Source organism: Gymnoscopelus braueri (genome assembly GCF_963280865.1).
Source record: "Gymnoscopelus braueri genome assembly, chromosome: 23".
NCBI lineage: Eukaryota > Metazoa > Chordata > Actinopteri > Myctophiformes > Myctophidae > Gymnoscopelus > Gymnoscopelus braueri.
The window spans coordinates 40,680,748-40,694,695 of record NC_137625.1 but is presented as its reverse complement, the minus strand read 5'-3'; the positions used below and the strand labels follow the sequence as shown (position 1 = coordinate 40,694,695).

General features: G+C 38.4%; 1 protein-coding gene across 1 annotated transcript in view; it reads right to left on the bottom strand.

Moving 5' to 3' along the window:
* Window positions 1–5,068: 5,068 nt before the first annotated feature.
* The window catches only part of LOC308079361 (protein bicaudal D homolog 1-like), a gene marked incomplete at its 5' end in the record, with an annotated part of 59,238 nt that continues 50,358 nt past the window's right edge, over window positions 5,069–13,948 (bottom strand). The window contains 2 exons of the mRNA XM_080420813.1: window positions 5,069–5,206; window positions 12,594–12,673. Of these exons, the coding sequence (XP_080276939.1) occupies window positions 12,620–12,673 (54 nt within the window). The 3' untranslated portion in view covers window positions 5,069–5,206; window positions 12,594–12,619. The remainder of the gene's footprint in view (window positions 5,207–12,593; window positions 12,674–13,948) is intronic.

The window sequence follows — 13,948 nt, the reverse complement described above, 5'->3', positions numbered from 1 at the left end:
GCTCAAGTGGTTAATGTAAAAACATTTATCAATCATATCACACAAAGATTTGGCGGACCCTCTGTAATAACTCTGATACCCCCACCCCTGTTGAAGACCCCTGTTCTAAAGGATTTTTCTTTGATTGCTAAATTAAAAGTAGGGAAAGTATTTATTTATTTTTTGTTTAAATTGTTTTGGTTAATTAGCTCTAGATTCTGATAGTGATCTTTAGAAAAACAGAAAATGCATTTTTAGGTTGGATAACAATTTTTTGGAGAGAGAACTCATACATGATGCATGATATAATAAGTGAAATTGGAAGTGATGAGGAAAACTGAAACATTATAAAATGAAAGCTGATAAATGGGTACTCTCTCCCGATTTCAGATGGCTCATTCCCGGTGACCCCTGTTACTGAACAAACATGCAATGTTTACTATCAGAATGTAGAGCTTTAACGTTTTAACAAAAACGTTTTTGTTTTAACCGAAAAATGGATGCTACCCTTTATAAAAGGCCTTTATGTCTGAATTAATATCAGTGGAGAAAAAAAGCATACATACCAGGCCAACGAACGCTGCATTCCCCTACTAACTAGAGGTCATTTATTAATCATTTGAAAGGCAGGATCTTATTAAATACAGTAAGACTGACAATTACATGGGCTATTACATAGTATTGCTGATTGAGGTTTGTCTTCTTCAATGTCATCATGTAATACATCCATGATATCCACCAAATAAAGGATACTTAGTTGAGTATCATTTCATTTATTGCCAACACACATTCTCAAAAATGTATTGAGAAACGTACATAGCCTAACAAGTAACCTGTTTGTTTCGACACAACCCTTCTTCAAAGTACAAAGGCCAAAGTTCTTCTGGTTACCTGATTTGGGGCCAGAGAAATCTTTGAAGACTATTCTGTTAAATATCCTACATTTTGAGAGCCACAAAAGGCTAATCACTTAGGACAATAGTTCCCAATCCTCAGGTCCATTCAACTACTGAACTTATCAAGCGGGCTCTTGAATTATCTTGAATGAAGGATAAGAAGAGCACTGAATTTACTGGGCTTGGCCAATGCTCTTCCCATATAAATGTAAATTATGTAGAATTAACTTCCATTTTCTTGTTCCTCACAATCATCATACTCTATCATCATCATCATCATCATCATCATCATCATCATCATCATCATCATCATCAAAAGGAAGGTCATAAATAGGCTACTTTTGTACTTCACTAGCCAGGTGGGGCTGCCAAGACAAACAGGTTACATTTCAATTACAGGTTTGTCAGTATTTGTTGCCACGATCTCAACACCAGCGATATAATTAAGAATTAATTGCATTATTCCATTACCTCTATGCTACTCCTCTCTTTAGCATGTAGCTATAGCTATAAGCCTGCTGTCAATGTCCCCAGACTCCCCAACTGACATTAGGGTCCATGCCATGACCTTGTTTTATAGATACAGCCAAGAGCACCCAATGAATGCAATTCCAGATGGTTGCTTTTCAATAATACTGCACACAGCATGGTAATAGTGAGAAGGAAGTCATACGCTCTAATTGTACACAACTTCTTCTAGTAGAAGCTTGCAACAAATCCGTTTACTATTAGCTTTATGTCAGCCGTAGACATTCAGCTGTAGACATTCACATAGTCTTGTAAAAGTCTGTGCTCTGCCTGACCCAAACCCCCACATTTATATGGAGTAATATATATATATTTTAATTAAATTGTCAGTTAATTGATGTATTCAGGCACAAATGTTAAAAAGCTGTAATGTGAAAGCCTGAAATGAATCTTTGGCAGTTTGTTGATTGTGTGTCATGATGCTGCCATGCTTTTTACATTATTTGCCTATAGTGCGTGCAGTAGAAAAATCTAAAGTTGGTGTAGGTTTGACAACAAAACTAATATTCACTGCAAAATGGTGTCCATAATTGTAAACATAGTACAGTGATTCTCAACCTTTTTAAATTCAAGGACCCTAAGCTAACTATCATTTAGCTTGGGAACAGTCTCTAGCGACCCCCCAAAAAAAACACATTTGAACTGGGGAGCCACCACCCTGACAAGCACTTGGAATTGTAGGAGTTGAGGAAGTAAATTTAGTTTGACTCTGTTCCACAGATAAATATTGTGAAAATAGCTGTTCTACATGCATTGCGAGGCGTTGTGAGCATGTAGATCAGCAATTTTCACAATTTGTGCCTCTTTCTCAGTTATTTTGGCTAATGTATAGTTTGTTGATAACTTCTGACGCAGTAATAGTCTTATTATTATTTTTATTTTTTTGCAGTATTAAAAAGGTCTTAAAAGTCTTAAATTGTCATTTAGAAACGCACCATGGGTTACCGAGCCTTCTGCTCAGTTGCCCCTCTACTGAGGAACTCACTCCCGGACCAGCTAAGAGCTCCACAGTCTGTCCATGCTTTTAAAAGAGGACTAAAGACTTTCCTTTTTAATAAAGCATTCGGTTAGCTATTCAGGTTTTAACCTCTAGGTTTTCTTTGCCCCCCTTGCTTTTTGAATAGTTTTTTTTAAGACCCTCCTTTTTTTAGATTATTATATGCAAATGTTTTTTATTCTGTACTGTAGCACTTTGAGGTTTGTTTCAAATGTAAAATTACTAATAGAAATTATACTGTATGTTGGTTTGTTTACTGTCGAGTGAGAAAACAATGTTGCACATTAAGCTAATCATCAGGGGACCCTCACAATCATTTGGGGACCCCCATGGCGGTCCCGACCCACATGTTGAGAACCACTGATCTAGTACTACCACTTTGTCTAATGGACAGCGCACATACAACTTTAAAGTAAAGTACAACTTTTAACTACTACCACTTCAAGAAGCCATTACTAGTCTGAACTCTGTTTGGATCCAACCATAGTTAAGAAAATAAATAAATCAAGTCAGCCTTGCATATTAACCTATACTGTAGCATTTTGCAGCATTAGATATGATGCTAACAGTCGCTCACAACCAGTATGTAATATTTGGAATGCATTCAGTTTGTGCTTGTACTACAGGGCACTGTCATTATTAATTATTATTATTATTACTATTGTTATTATTATTAGTGTATTGATTTATTTTCTCCAGAGGAAACAGTGGTAAATATATGTGAGACTCTAATGAGTACAGAAAGGTGAGTAAGGCTCTGTGTTTAGAAAGTGTGCTCCAGTAAGCACACACAAAATGCATTAAATGTTCACAGAGTAGCATGATCAGCCAAATGCATTGCTAGTGATAACAAGTACAGGTATGAAATGACACCAGTTCCATATTTGGAGAATTGTTTGATGTCATGCCTTAAATCAATATCAGTGTTGCTTCCGGTGATTAGAAATAGAAACGTGTAGAATAAACAAAATAAATGTGCACGCCAAACACATCTCCCGTTTGCAGAAATGATTTGAGAGAGACTTTTTGAGCCACCATGGCTCTAACTCAGACTTATACACTAAGAGCTCCACAGTCTACTGTCGATGCTTTCAAGAGAGGACTAAAGACTTTCCTTTTTATTAAAGCATTCGGTTAGCTATTCAGGTAGTTTTCTTTCCCCCCCTTGCTTTTTTTTAGATAATTTTATGCAACAACAAAACAATTCTGCACTGTACCACTTTGAGATTTGTTTCAAACATAAAGTGCAATATAAATACACTATACTGTACATATTACTCAGAAGTCTGGGGAAGAGCATGGTCACTCTCAAATACGTTTTGCAAACAGGAGCTTTGTTTGTCGTACACATTTATTTTGTTTATTTTATTTGACAAACTTTTGATCCAGCACCCTGTACTGTAGGTGTGGGATCGGATGTGTGTCTTTTTGCACTTTTTCCTCATAGAAATTGAAACTTGCCAAAGCTACTGTAAACGGCTCCACAAACACAAAAGGATGTGGGAAAGAGGAGGGTGTGTGAATGGGATATGGATCTCTGGTCAAACACTGAGGAAGTGAAGCAGAGTAGCCCTGCCTGGTGGGGGGGGGGGGGGGGGTGTCAACTGGAGGTGAATGTAACAGAGTAGCCCCGCCTGTAGCCCATAAGTTTAATATCTCCCATGGGGGAGACTCTGGTTTGAATCCAAGTGGTTACAGAAGCATTATGTAGAAGCAGGTCTATTTAACTATTGTATATCTGTGACATTGTCCAAAGCGAATAACTCTTACAGCTGTAGGCTATATGCTTTTCATACACACACACACGCACGCGCGCACACACACACACACACACACACACACACACACACACACACACACACACACACACACACACACACACACACACACACACACACACACACACACACACACACACACACACACACACACACACACACACACACACACACAGCATTGAATTCTGCCAAGTCATTTTGTAACTTAGACATATTGATTGTATAGCGATTCATTCAAAGACTCAACAACACTTACACACAATAACCATTTCGTGACATGAAACATTGACTTGATTATTTCACACAGCATGAAAGGATGATTATATGGATAATAGCTTAGGAGGTAAAGGTCAGAATTGTATTAAGTTACTGAGGATCTGCTCACTACTCTCAGTGCTCTAGAATCACTGATAATATTGCAATCCATTATCCAGCAGTTTCCTCCAGAGCCGTGGTTCTCAAATGTCAAGGACTCCCAAATGTTGTTGGGTATTTTTTTGTATGTCAAGGACCCCGAAATTAATATGGATTTGGTCACGGACCCCCATCTGGAAATATTTTTGTATCAGGGACCCACCCAACACAAGATATGTGTTGGGGGTTTCACAATTATATATCTTTTTTCATGATTAAAACAAATAAATAGCCGATCTACAAGCTCACGATCGGCTATTTTCAAACAGCAGACATATACAGTATAGCTTTAAAGTGGTTAAAGTGATTTCAATGCTATATTAACCGATTCCGCTGGGGACACCCTTGAACCCCCCCCCCCCAACGAGGTCCCCCACTTTGAGAACCACTGCTCCAGAGGCATTGTGGGGGCTGTATTTCCTTCACTGCTTTAATGAGGGGGGGGGACAGATTCATCGCTCAGAGTTTACAGATGAGGCTCTGAGATAAGTTGGGAAGGCAGTTGATCAAGGACGGAGGACCCGGGGGGCTGAGGAAGCCAGGGGAGAGGCACTCAAGGCAGGCTTCTGCTGCGTGGACAGCAGGGTTGATGCTCCCAGGAGGCTGACACGAGGCTGCAAGAGGAGAAGGCGACAAGGGGAGAGGGAGTGTGCCAGACTAGAATTTGACATCTTTCTGAGTGGTGCACCCAAAACCCCAAATGAAAAGTGTTAGATGCACAGCCCGTCACAATTATTACATAATCGCCTAATTATTATGATTATTTGAGATAATCGACAATTATAATTGTCATTAACATTTTCATATATTTTCCAAAAGAAAATGTGTTGCATTGTGCTGTATTGATATATATTTGTATATATATATTTCAGTTTGAAAGTATAAAGTTATTTGCCCTGATCTAAAATGCCATGACCCTCCCTTTGACAAAAAAAAAATCAATGACCCTCCCCAAGTGATTAAAAAAAAAAGTTCTTAGTTACTGTATGATGTATGATATGAAATGTAAGCATATATCACAGTAATTATTAATCATGTCTTCCATCATATTCATAGTATTTTGGAGAGAAATGTAACAGACTCCAGTCACTTTCAGATTAAAGCACTGCAGAGGGGAGGTGTTGTGTGTCAGCTGATGCTCGTTGACGCTCGTTAATGTGACATGCATCAAAGCAATTAAATTAAAAAGTCCAGATGACAAAAATATGAGGTTTGTGGAATTTATAGTTATGCAGTGTTATATTATATTATATTTGTTATATTAGTGTCTATCTGTCCTCTGAAACAATGGGTTTATAGTTAGTGAGAACTTCACTTCTCCCTTAAGCTTGCACAAATGTATTTATTTGTGTGTACAAAGCACTTTGTAATTGTTTTTTAAAGTGCTTTATAAAGTTATTTTAAACTGAAGATGATGGCCAATGTTGATGATACATGAGAAAAGAACATTAATAATGTATCATATCGATATCATATGCCCAACATCATGTATCGTATCGTGTCATCTTACATCTTGACACCCCTAACCCTCCCCATCAAATACAACATGACATTTAAAACTGATTATGTCCGATGTTTTGCTTTCCACATTGATTAGAACATTACTGTATACGTCTTGCTAAATGCACAGTGTAGTATCTGTAGTAGTGGTAGCAGAATGGATAGTGTTCTCAATTTACATGTGGGAAACCCATTGAATCCTGGTCAGATTGATGATCTGAAGTTGAGTATTTGGTAACCAGTAGTTTTACAAATTTGTCACTCTGCCCTTTTAATTATTAACTACAGTGACTACACTGTTGCCTATATATAAAACAAATTAGTCTATCAATTATGCAGGGCTGCCAACACTTCTGGATCCTGCAGGATCTCCTGATAATCTCCTGGATTGACATGTCTCCTGATTTTCTCCTGGATTATGTATCAAAATCCCAAAACCAGAACACAGGAAATCCTCCTATGTTAAGTTTCTGGGGAAGGACCCCCAGACCCCCCGCTTGGGGGGGGGGTGATCAGTGCATGCCATCATACAGTACATAGTCTAGAAAGTGGGGTCCACGCGCATAGGGTGGATTTTTTCCGTCACTTGGTTTTTCTTCATCCTTGAAGTGTGTATTTTAAGATTCTGTCAGGTATCAGGGTGAAATAATAATATAATATAAATAATAATAACCCTTTATTACACATATCCTGAACCCAAACCTGAAAATGGAAGAAATAGAAAAGACCACAACTTTTGAAGGACACAACTAGAGACAAATAAAACCCAAGGAATTAATTAAAGCAGTTATTATTAAGATTCAAGCACATCTTGACTCTTATTAGGCTACAGGACAAAAACAGCACCTAAAAAACAGAGCCAAAATGACCAGACCATGATGTACCAGACTGAAATAATGTCCCACTGGTTCATTTTTTAACCCTATGTTAACACTTATCCTACCTAAACCCAAAAAGGGAAACATAGCCAATATTTGAAAGTATACAACATACAAATTAACACAATTTCCATACAATTTGGACTCAAGGAATTCATATAAATTGGTATTATTAAGATTCAAGCATATCTTGACACTATTTTAGGGCAAAAAGTGAAAGAAACTGAGCCAAGAATGTTCAGATTACATCTATATTTGTCATTTTACTAAATACTTGTGTGCGTCAGTCATTGATTATTCTAAATATGCTCCTCGTTGACTTACATTATACGGTAAAACAGCTCTCAAAGTCACTCTTTTAGCATGTAAACAAACGTAAACATAAAGATTCAGACAATATAGAGCATCACCAAACCCAGTGTTTGTTTTTTTAATAAAATTTTTTAACTTCCTGTTGATTTCGCTATTTTTATTAGGACGAGAGGCCAAAAAAGGAGGTATACTATTTTTCCTGTTAGACAGACGACCCCCCCCCCCCTTTTTGTACATCAGCTTTATTATTATTTTTTCCCCTGCTTCTTTTATTTTTTGTTTGTACATAGTGCTATCTTTTTCTGTATTTTTGTATTGATATTTGAACTGTGGTGCCACTATATATGACTATGAATTGAATACCAAGGACCTCATTGGAAACAAGACCGCAAGGACTTTTTTGAACAGACCTTTTAGACAAAGTATTTTAAATGTAACTGTGCTCTTTTACATTTTTGCCTAATAAAATATTCAACCAATCAATCAATCAATGACCTGCTACAACAATATCATGTGCCCAGCAGGACCCTAAGGTCAGCCGTCCAGAGTCTATTGGTCATTCGCTCCCGGTTGTTTTTAGGATTGATTTTAAATTAATTTTACTTGTTTATAAAGCTCTCAATGGTCTGGCACCTTCCTACCTCTATGACCTCCTCCCTAAATACGTTCCAAACCGCCCCCTCAGGTCTTCTAGTGCAGGCCTACTCGAAGTGCCTGAAATGTCATATAAAAAACACGGCGAAGCAGCATTCTGCTTCTACGGTCCGACGGCTTGGAATAAACTCCCATTACACATAAGACAGGCACCCTCTGTGGACAGTTTTAAAGCACAGCTCAAGACATATTTCTTCACTCTTGCTTTTAGTTGATTTTTTCTCTTCTAAATCTCTGCGTTGTTATTCATGTCTTTACTGTTTTGCTCACTGCCTCACTGCCTGTTATGTATTGTTTTAGCCATTAATTTTATGCCACTGTTTTATTGTGTATTTTATACTTTTTTTTTTGTTTGTTTTTGTTTTGTTCTGTAAGGCACTTTGCGCTGCATTTATGTCATGAAAGGTGCTATATAAATAACGTTTATTATTATTATTATTCCTCGTACCATAGTTGAATGGTTAGAGAGCCCGCCTGGGAAGCCTAAGGTTCGAAGTGTCCCTGAACAAGACACTTAAGCCCTAACTGCTTCCCCCTCTGCATTCCCCCACAAGATGAAAAAAAAAGAAAAGAAAAGAAAATGTTTGGAATGTCCTTCCACAGGTCTTGAGAGCTGGAACGAAAAAAGGTCAGCCTCTGTGGAATTTTTTAGAGCCACTTACAAACATTACTGTTTAAACAAGCATTTGTTTTTAAGCTGGAGGAGGCGGAGGAGGAGTTCCCCCGCGGGACAAAAAAAGGTCAAGGTCAAAAACTAAAATGTATGGAATGCCCTTCTACAGGTCTTGAGAGCTGCAGCCTCTGGAATTTTTAAGAACCACTTGTGGAATGTCTTAGATTTGTTTGTGTGTGTTTTTGTTGTTTTGAATGTTTCATGCTGTGTTTTTATTTCTGTTGTATGTGAAGCACTTTGTGAGTTCTCTCTGTGAGAAGTGTTATATACTGTACAAATATAATGTACATACTTACTTACTTCACCTCACCACACGTTCGGAAGAGTTGTTGAACATGTTTCACCAGGCAGGTCATGTCATTTGTTGATGAGGTAATCAAACGTGCACTGCACTGGCTATGACGACATTAGAGACTATGGATGCTGATGGTGCTTTGCTTGTGCTTTGTTTGTTCCCCAAATGGAAGGAACGTTTTAAGCCTAGCCTGCTCTTAAACTAACAGTGTCTGCCTCCTGGACCAAACCTCGAAGATGGTTTCAACAGGAGAGCAGCCTGATAGTTGAAAGTTCTCTCTAGGTTGAGATTCTAGGAGCCACAAAGTAAGCCTTCATAGCCTACTGGGAATGCAGGGACGCAGACGTGTGCACTCACACTCACACACACGCGCACACCCACACACACACACACACACACACACACACACACACACACACACACACACACACACACACACACACACACACACACACACACACACACACACACACACACACACACACACACACACACGCAATCTTTAAATACACACTCCAAGGATTATGAGAAAATAGTCGTCAAGAAAACTATCAACAAGTATTTAGTAAAAAGACAAATATAGATGTAATCTGAACATTGTTGGCTCAGTTTTATGGCCAAAATAGAGTCAAGATATGCTTAAGAATACAATTTTAATACATTCCTCGAGTCCAAATTGTATGGAATATGTGTTTGTTTGTATGTTGTATACTTCCAGATATTTGCTATGTTTCCCTTTTGGGTGTAACATAGGGTTAAAAATTAACCCTGTGGGACATTATTTCAGTCTGGTACATGGCAGAATTTTAAGAAAATCAAGGATTAAGAAAATGCAGTTGGTAAGAACTATTTAGTAAAAACAGAAATATATGATATGAACATTTTCAGCTCAGTTTTTTGTGCTGTTTTTGTCCTGTAGCCTAATATAGAGTCAAGATGTGCTTGAATCTTAACAATAATCACTTTATTCCTTGGGTCCAAATTGTATCGGATTTATTTTATCTTGTCTCCGGATGTTTCCTTCAAAAGTTATGGCCGTGTGGCTCCTGGATTCTGACAGTCCAATGTTGGCAGCCCTGCAATTATGGCCTGATGATTCTGGTTTTACTTATGGATCTAGGCTGGCATCTATCCACAAGTTTCCTAGGGCGTTGTGGGCATCACTTCCTGTCGATTTCATTGGATATCATTGGATTTCATTGGATTAAATCGACAGGAAGTGATGCCCACAACGCCCTAGGAAACGTGTGGATACACAACTGTCCATATAGGTCCAAATTAATCACATGCACAGAATTACTTCAAATGATTATGAATTTCCAGTTATAAATTGGTCATTGTATAACCTACCTGGTGTATGTAATTCTATGAGCAACAAAAACACACTTGAAAGAGGATATCTTGGGATATATCTAGGATATATTGGGATAATGCATCTCTCCAATATGCCTAATGCCTGTTGAATGCCTGTAATTGTTCAACCACCATCGTTAAAGGGATACTTCACTCTCGGGCCGGGGACACATTTAAAAAAAATATTAAAAATAAATGAAAAAAGTTATGGAAAATTCATGGCCCCCTCACGACACGCAGTGTCCTACTAATGTGTGAGGGGGCCATGAATTTTCCATAACTTTTTTCATTTATTTTTAATATTTTTTTTAAATGTGTCCCCGGCCCGAGAGTGAAGTATCCCTTTAAGACACTGAATAGATTTGACTGGGTCGTTCACTTGCTGTACGTTGATGGCTTGTTAACGACCGTCATTAATTCTAAATAGACCAAGTTGTTTTACTTGATTTGAATTCTTTGTATCCTTTGAAATAGAGAGGGGTCATTGACCACTGTTCTGCTGTACTTAAAAGGTATATAAAAAACGGACTATTTTATCAATTCAAAATTGCATGACCCTCCCTTGGATTCAAAGTCAAATTAGCTGACCCTCCCTTGGACTAAAATTAGAAAGCCATGACCCTCCCCTATTTTCCTCCAGGGACCCCCTTCTGTAAATTTCGACTGGTCCCTAATGTTTTCACAATTAATTTATAGAACCTTATAATGTATGTTTATTTGGTCTGTGAGTGCGTTTTTCATCCCTGAAATCACAAATATGGACTTAGCGCATTCCTTTGTTGCTGTCGCCATTACCGTAGTTTTTTTTTATAGATGAAACAAGAACAAAAAAAAAGTGGTGGATATATGGATACGTTTGCGCGCCTGGTTGATGTATTTCCGCTTTTATGTAGATCCGGGGTCTTCAAAGTTTTTGGGGCTAAGTTTCCCAGAGAGATGAAGCCAGGGACCCCATACTGTATATTCTTATTTTTTATAATGCTTTCCATGCTGTCATACCAAAATGTGAATGGCGTGTGCATTGTGGCCTTGCATAGAACTTTAAAATTCTGTTCAGCTCACAACCCAGACCCCCCCGCCCCATTTTTACCTCCACTTCCCCCCCTTTTTCCCCCCTACTCTGCACATTTAGTGTTTTGTATTTGTGATGATATTGTATTTTGGTGTTATTTGTTGTTATGTTGATTAATTGAATATATAGGACCTCAAAGTCCACAGGACTTTTTTGTGTTATCCTTTTAGACCAAATTGTCAGCCAGCTAGAAGACACATAACTTCACCATGCGTGACAACACATACTGTTCCGTGTGAAATCCATCGAACCTCAGAATGGTGAAGTAGAGCAGTGTGTTCTTCACAGCTTCTTCACAGCTTTCATGGCATCTGACAATTAAGCACTAATTTATTTGGCAACGAGTGACTCCCTGTTTAGCATGCAGTTTGTTTAACCTGTGTAGCATGCAGGGCCTCCATCAGGTACACACATAGGAGCCAACCAGTGCTCGAGCACCTGCCTGTTTGCTTTCATAGGAGAAATTGCCCTTCTCTATTTTAAATATTGGTCTTGCTGAACCACAGTTGCGCTCCACCCTGCTCTCATTCAATACAATGTATGTAGGTTAGGACGCTTTGTTTTCTCATTTTAGTTGAGCATTCTCCATGTTTCTTGTTAAAACCACAAACCAGTATAAAAGGCACGAAAATAGCGAATTAAGTTGTCAGCACTCGCTATGCAACACTTTTAAAAACACACAGCAGAAGAAGGAAATGTAAACATTGTGGGTGTGAAGTGTGGTTAGTGTGGTTATAGGATATTATGCAAGTAACCCTCAAAAGTGTGAACTTGCTAAAGTAGGTTCTGTTGACAGACTGTCAAAATGATTAGGGCTTAAAGTGGGCAGAACATTTGACTGTCCGGTGGCTGGTAAATACAGTGCCAACATTCCTAACTAACTTGTTTCCTAACTACCAGGAAAAACGATTTTCAGCTTTAAATATATTGGCTTAATTGACACTCTTTAGTGATTTACCAGTTTGTACGCAGGTCAATTTGCTTGGACCAGTAGATGCAAGTTCCTTAAATAAGTGAATGTCTGTTCCAAACACAACAGGATATTGTACAAAATGTAAGCTATTTTCCAAATTGGGCAAAACTATCTTTCGACTCCAGCAGTCACCCAAACAGTGAGGCAGGTTGGTTTTGAAAGCATGTTTTTGTCCATTACACTGCAAATAACCCCCGTTGTCAAGTGTGACACCATTGGCTTTGGTGGCCGGCGCATGAATATGGTCAATAGAACCAACATGTGGCCGTGTGGTGGCCTGCTTGCAGTTACCTGTGATGTAGCTACGGTTGTTCCACTCAGCTCTGAGGAGGCTGTGCAGAGCGGCACTGTGGCAGCAGACTGCTGACAATCTGGAAAAGACTGTCAACCATTAGATGAGCACACAATTAAAAGATCCATCTAACAACAATACGTTTACAGCATAATGAAAGATCATAATTACTTCCTTGCCTAGAGAAAAATTAACTTGACTTACCCCCTCATCGATAGGTAAAGTGTCAAAGGTCAAAAGAGATGGGGACGAGAGCTGTTTTCTGTTTCATTAACCTCTTTCAACCTGGCGTCCCTATTTATTCCGTATAGGTGAAGATTTTCTAAAGTATCCCCCAAATTTCAAAAAACATTATAAATAGCAAAAAGAACAGATGTACAAGCTCACAATGTATCACGTTGTGACACGTTGTGAAATCGTAGATCTGCTATTTTAACAATTCATCATACCATTAAGTATGGTTATTCGTATGAACTGGGGAAAGAATTATGAGCATATCAAGTTGTGGCTTCTATTGGTTAAAGGAGCACTTCACCCATTGTCAACCGTATCTTCATATAATTGGTCCTTACTAATACTCATTATAGGATGGCACAACTTCCGTACTCATTCTGTGTCTCAGAGGAGGGCTGTGGACAGTTCAGAAACTTGCCTACCAGTGACACATTATTATAAACTACAGCCTTTCTCTTCCTGGAAAGTTAGCATACTGAACTATAAGCTATTGTTCTTGCATTCAAAAAATAAAGGATTAAGTTTGAAATGTTGTTTGAAATGACCAAACCTTTCCTACCGACGATGTCACTGGTAGGCAGGTTTCTGAACTGTCCACAGCCCTGCTCTGAGACACACATTAGCGTTTAAGGAAACGCTAATGTGTGGGAAAATGAACGTCTTGAACAGTGAGACTGAGCGCCACCCATTCACAGAATACAAGGACACCCAAAATACTGTTAATTTATACATAATATTTACAGTATATTATATGAATATTAACATAACACTGTACAGATTCAGCTTTAAAATACTCAGTATTTACACGTGCATATAAAGTGCTCAAAAAGCAAAACAGGCATCTGACACATTACATTCAGTGGGGAATGACATTTAACAGTCTGCCAGCAATGCACAGTAAAATCCTTGGGTGTTAATTTAATCCTGAGTGTGTACAAAATGGACCCTTATGGGTCCATTTGATTGCATTTGCACACGCTCAGAGTTACAGATGGATAAATTCACGCTGAGTATTTTACTGTGTGGTTGAGTTTGCAACAACCCCATGTAAATTATGAAACTTGGGCCACAATACCGTAATATTGTGATCCCTGGTATGCTGCGATGTGTTAAGCATGAC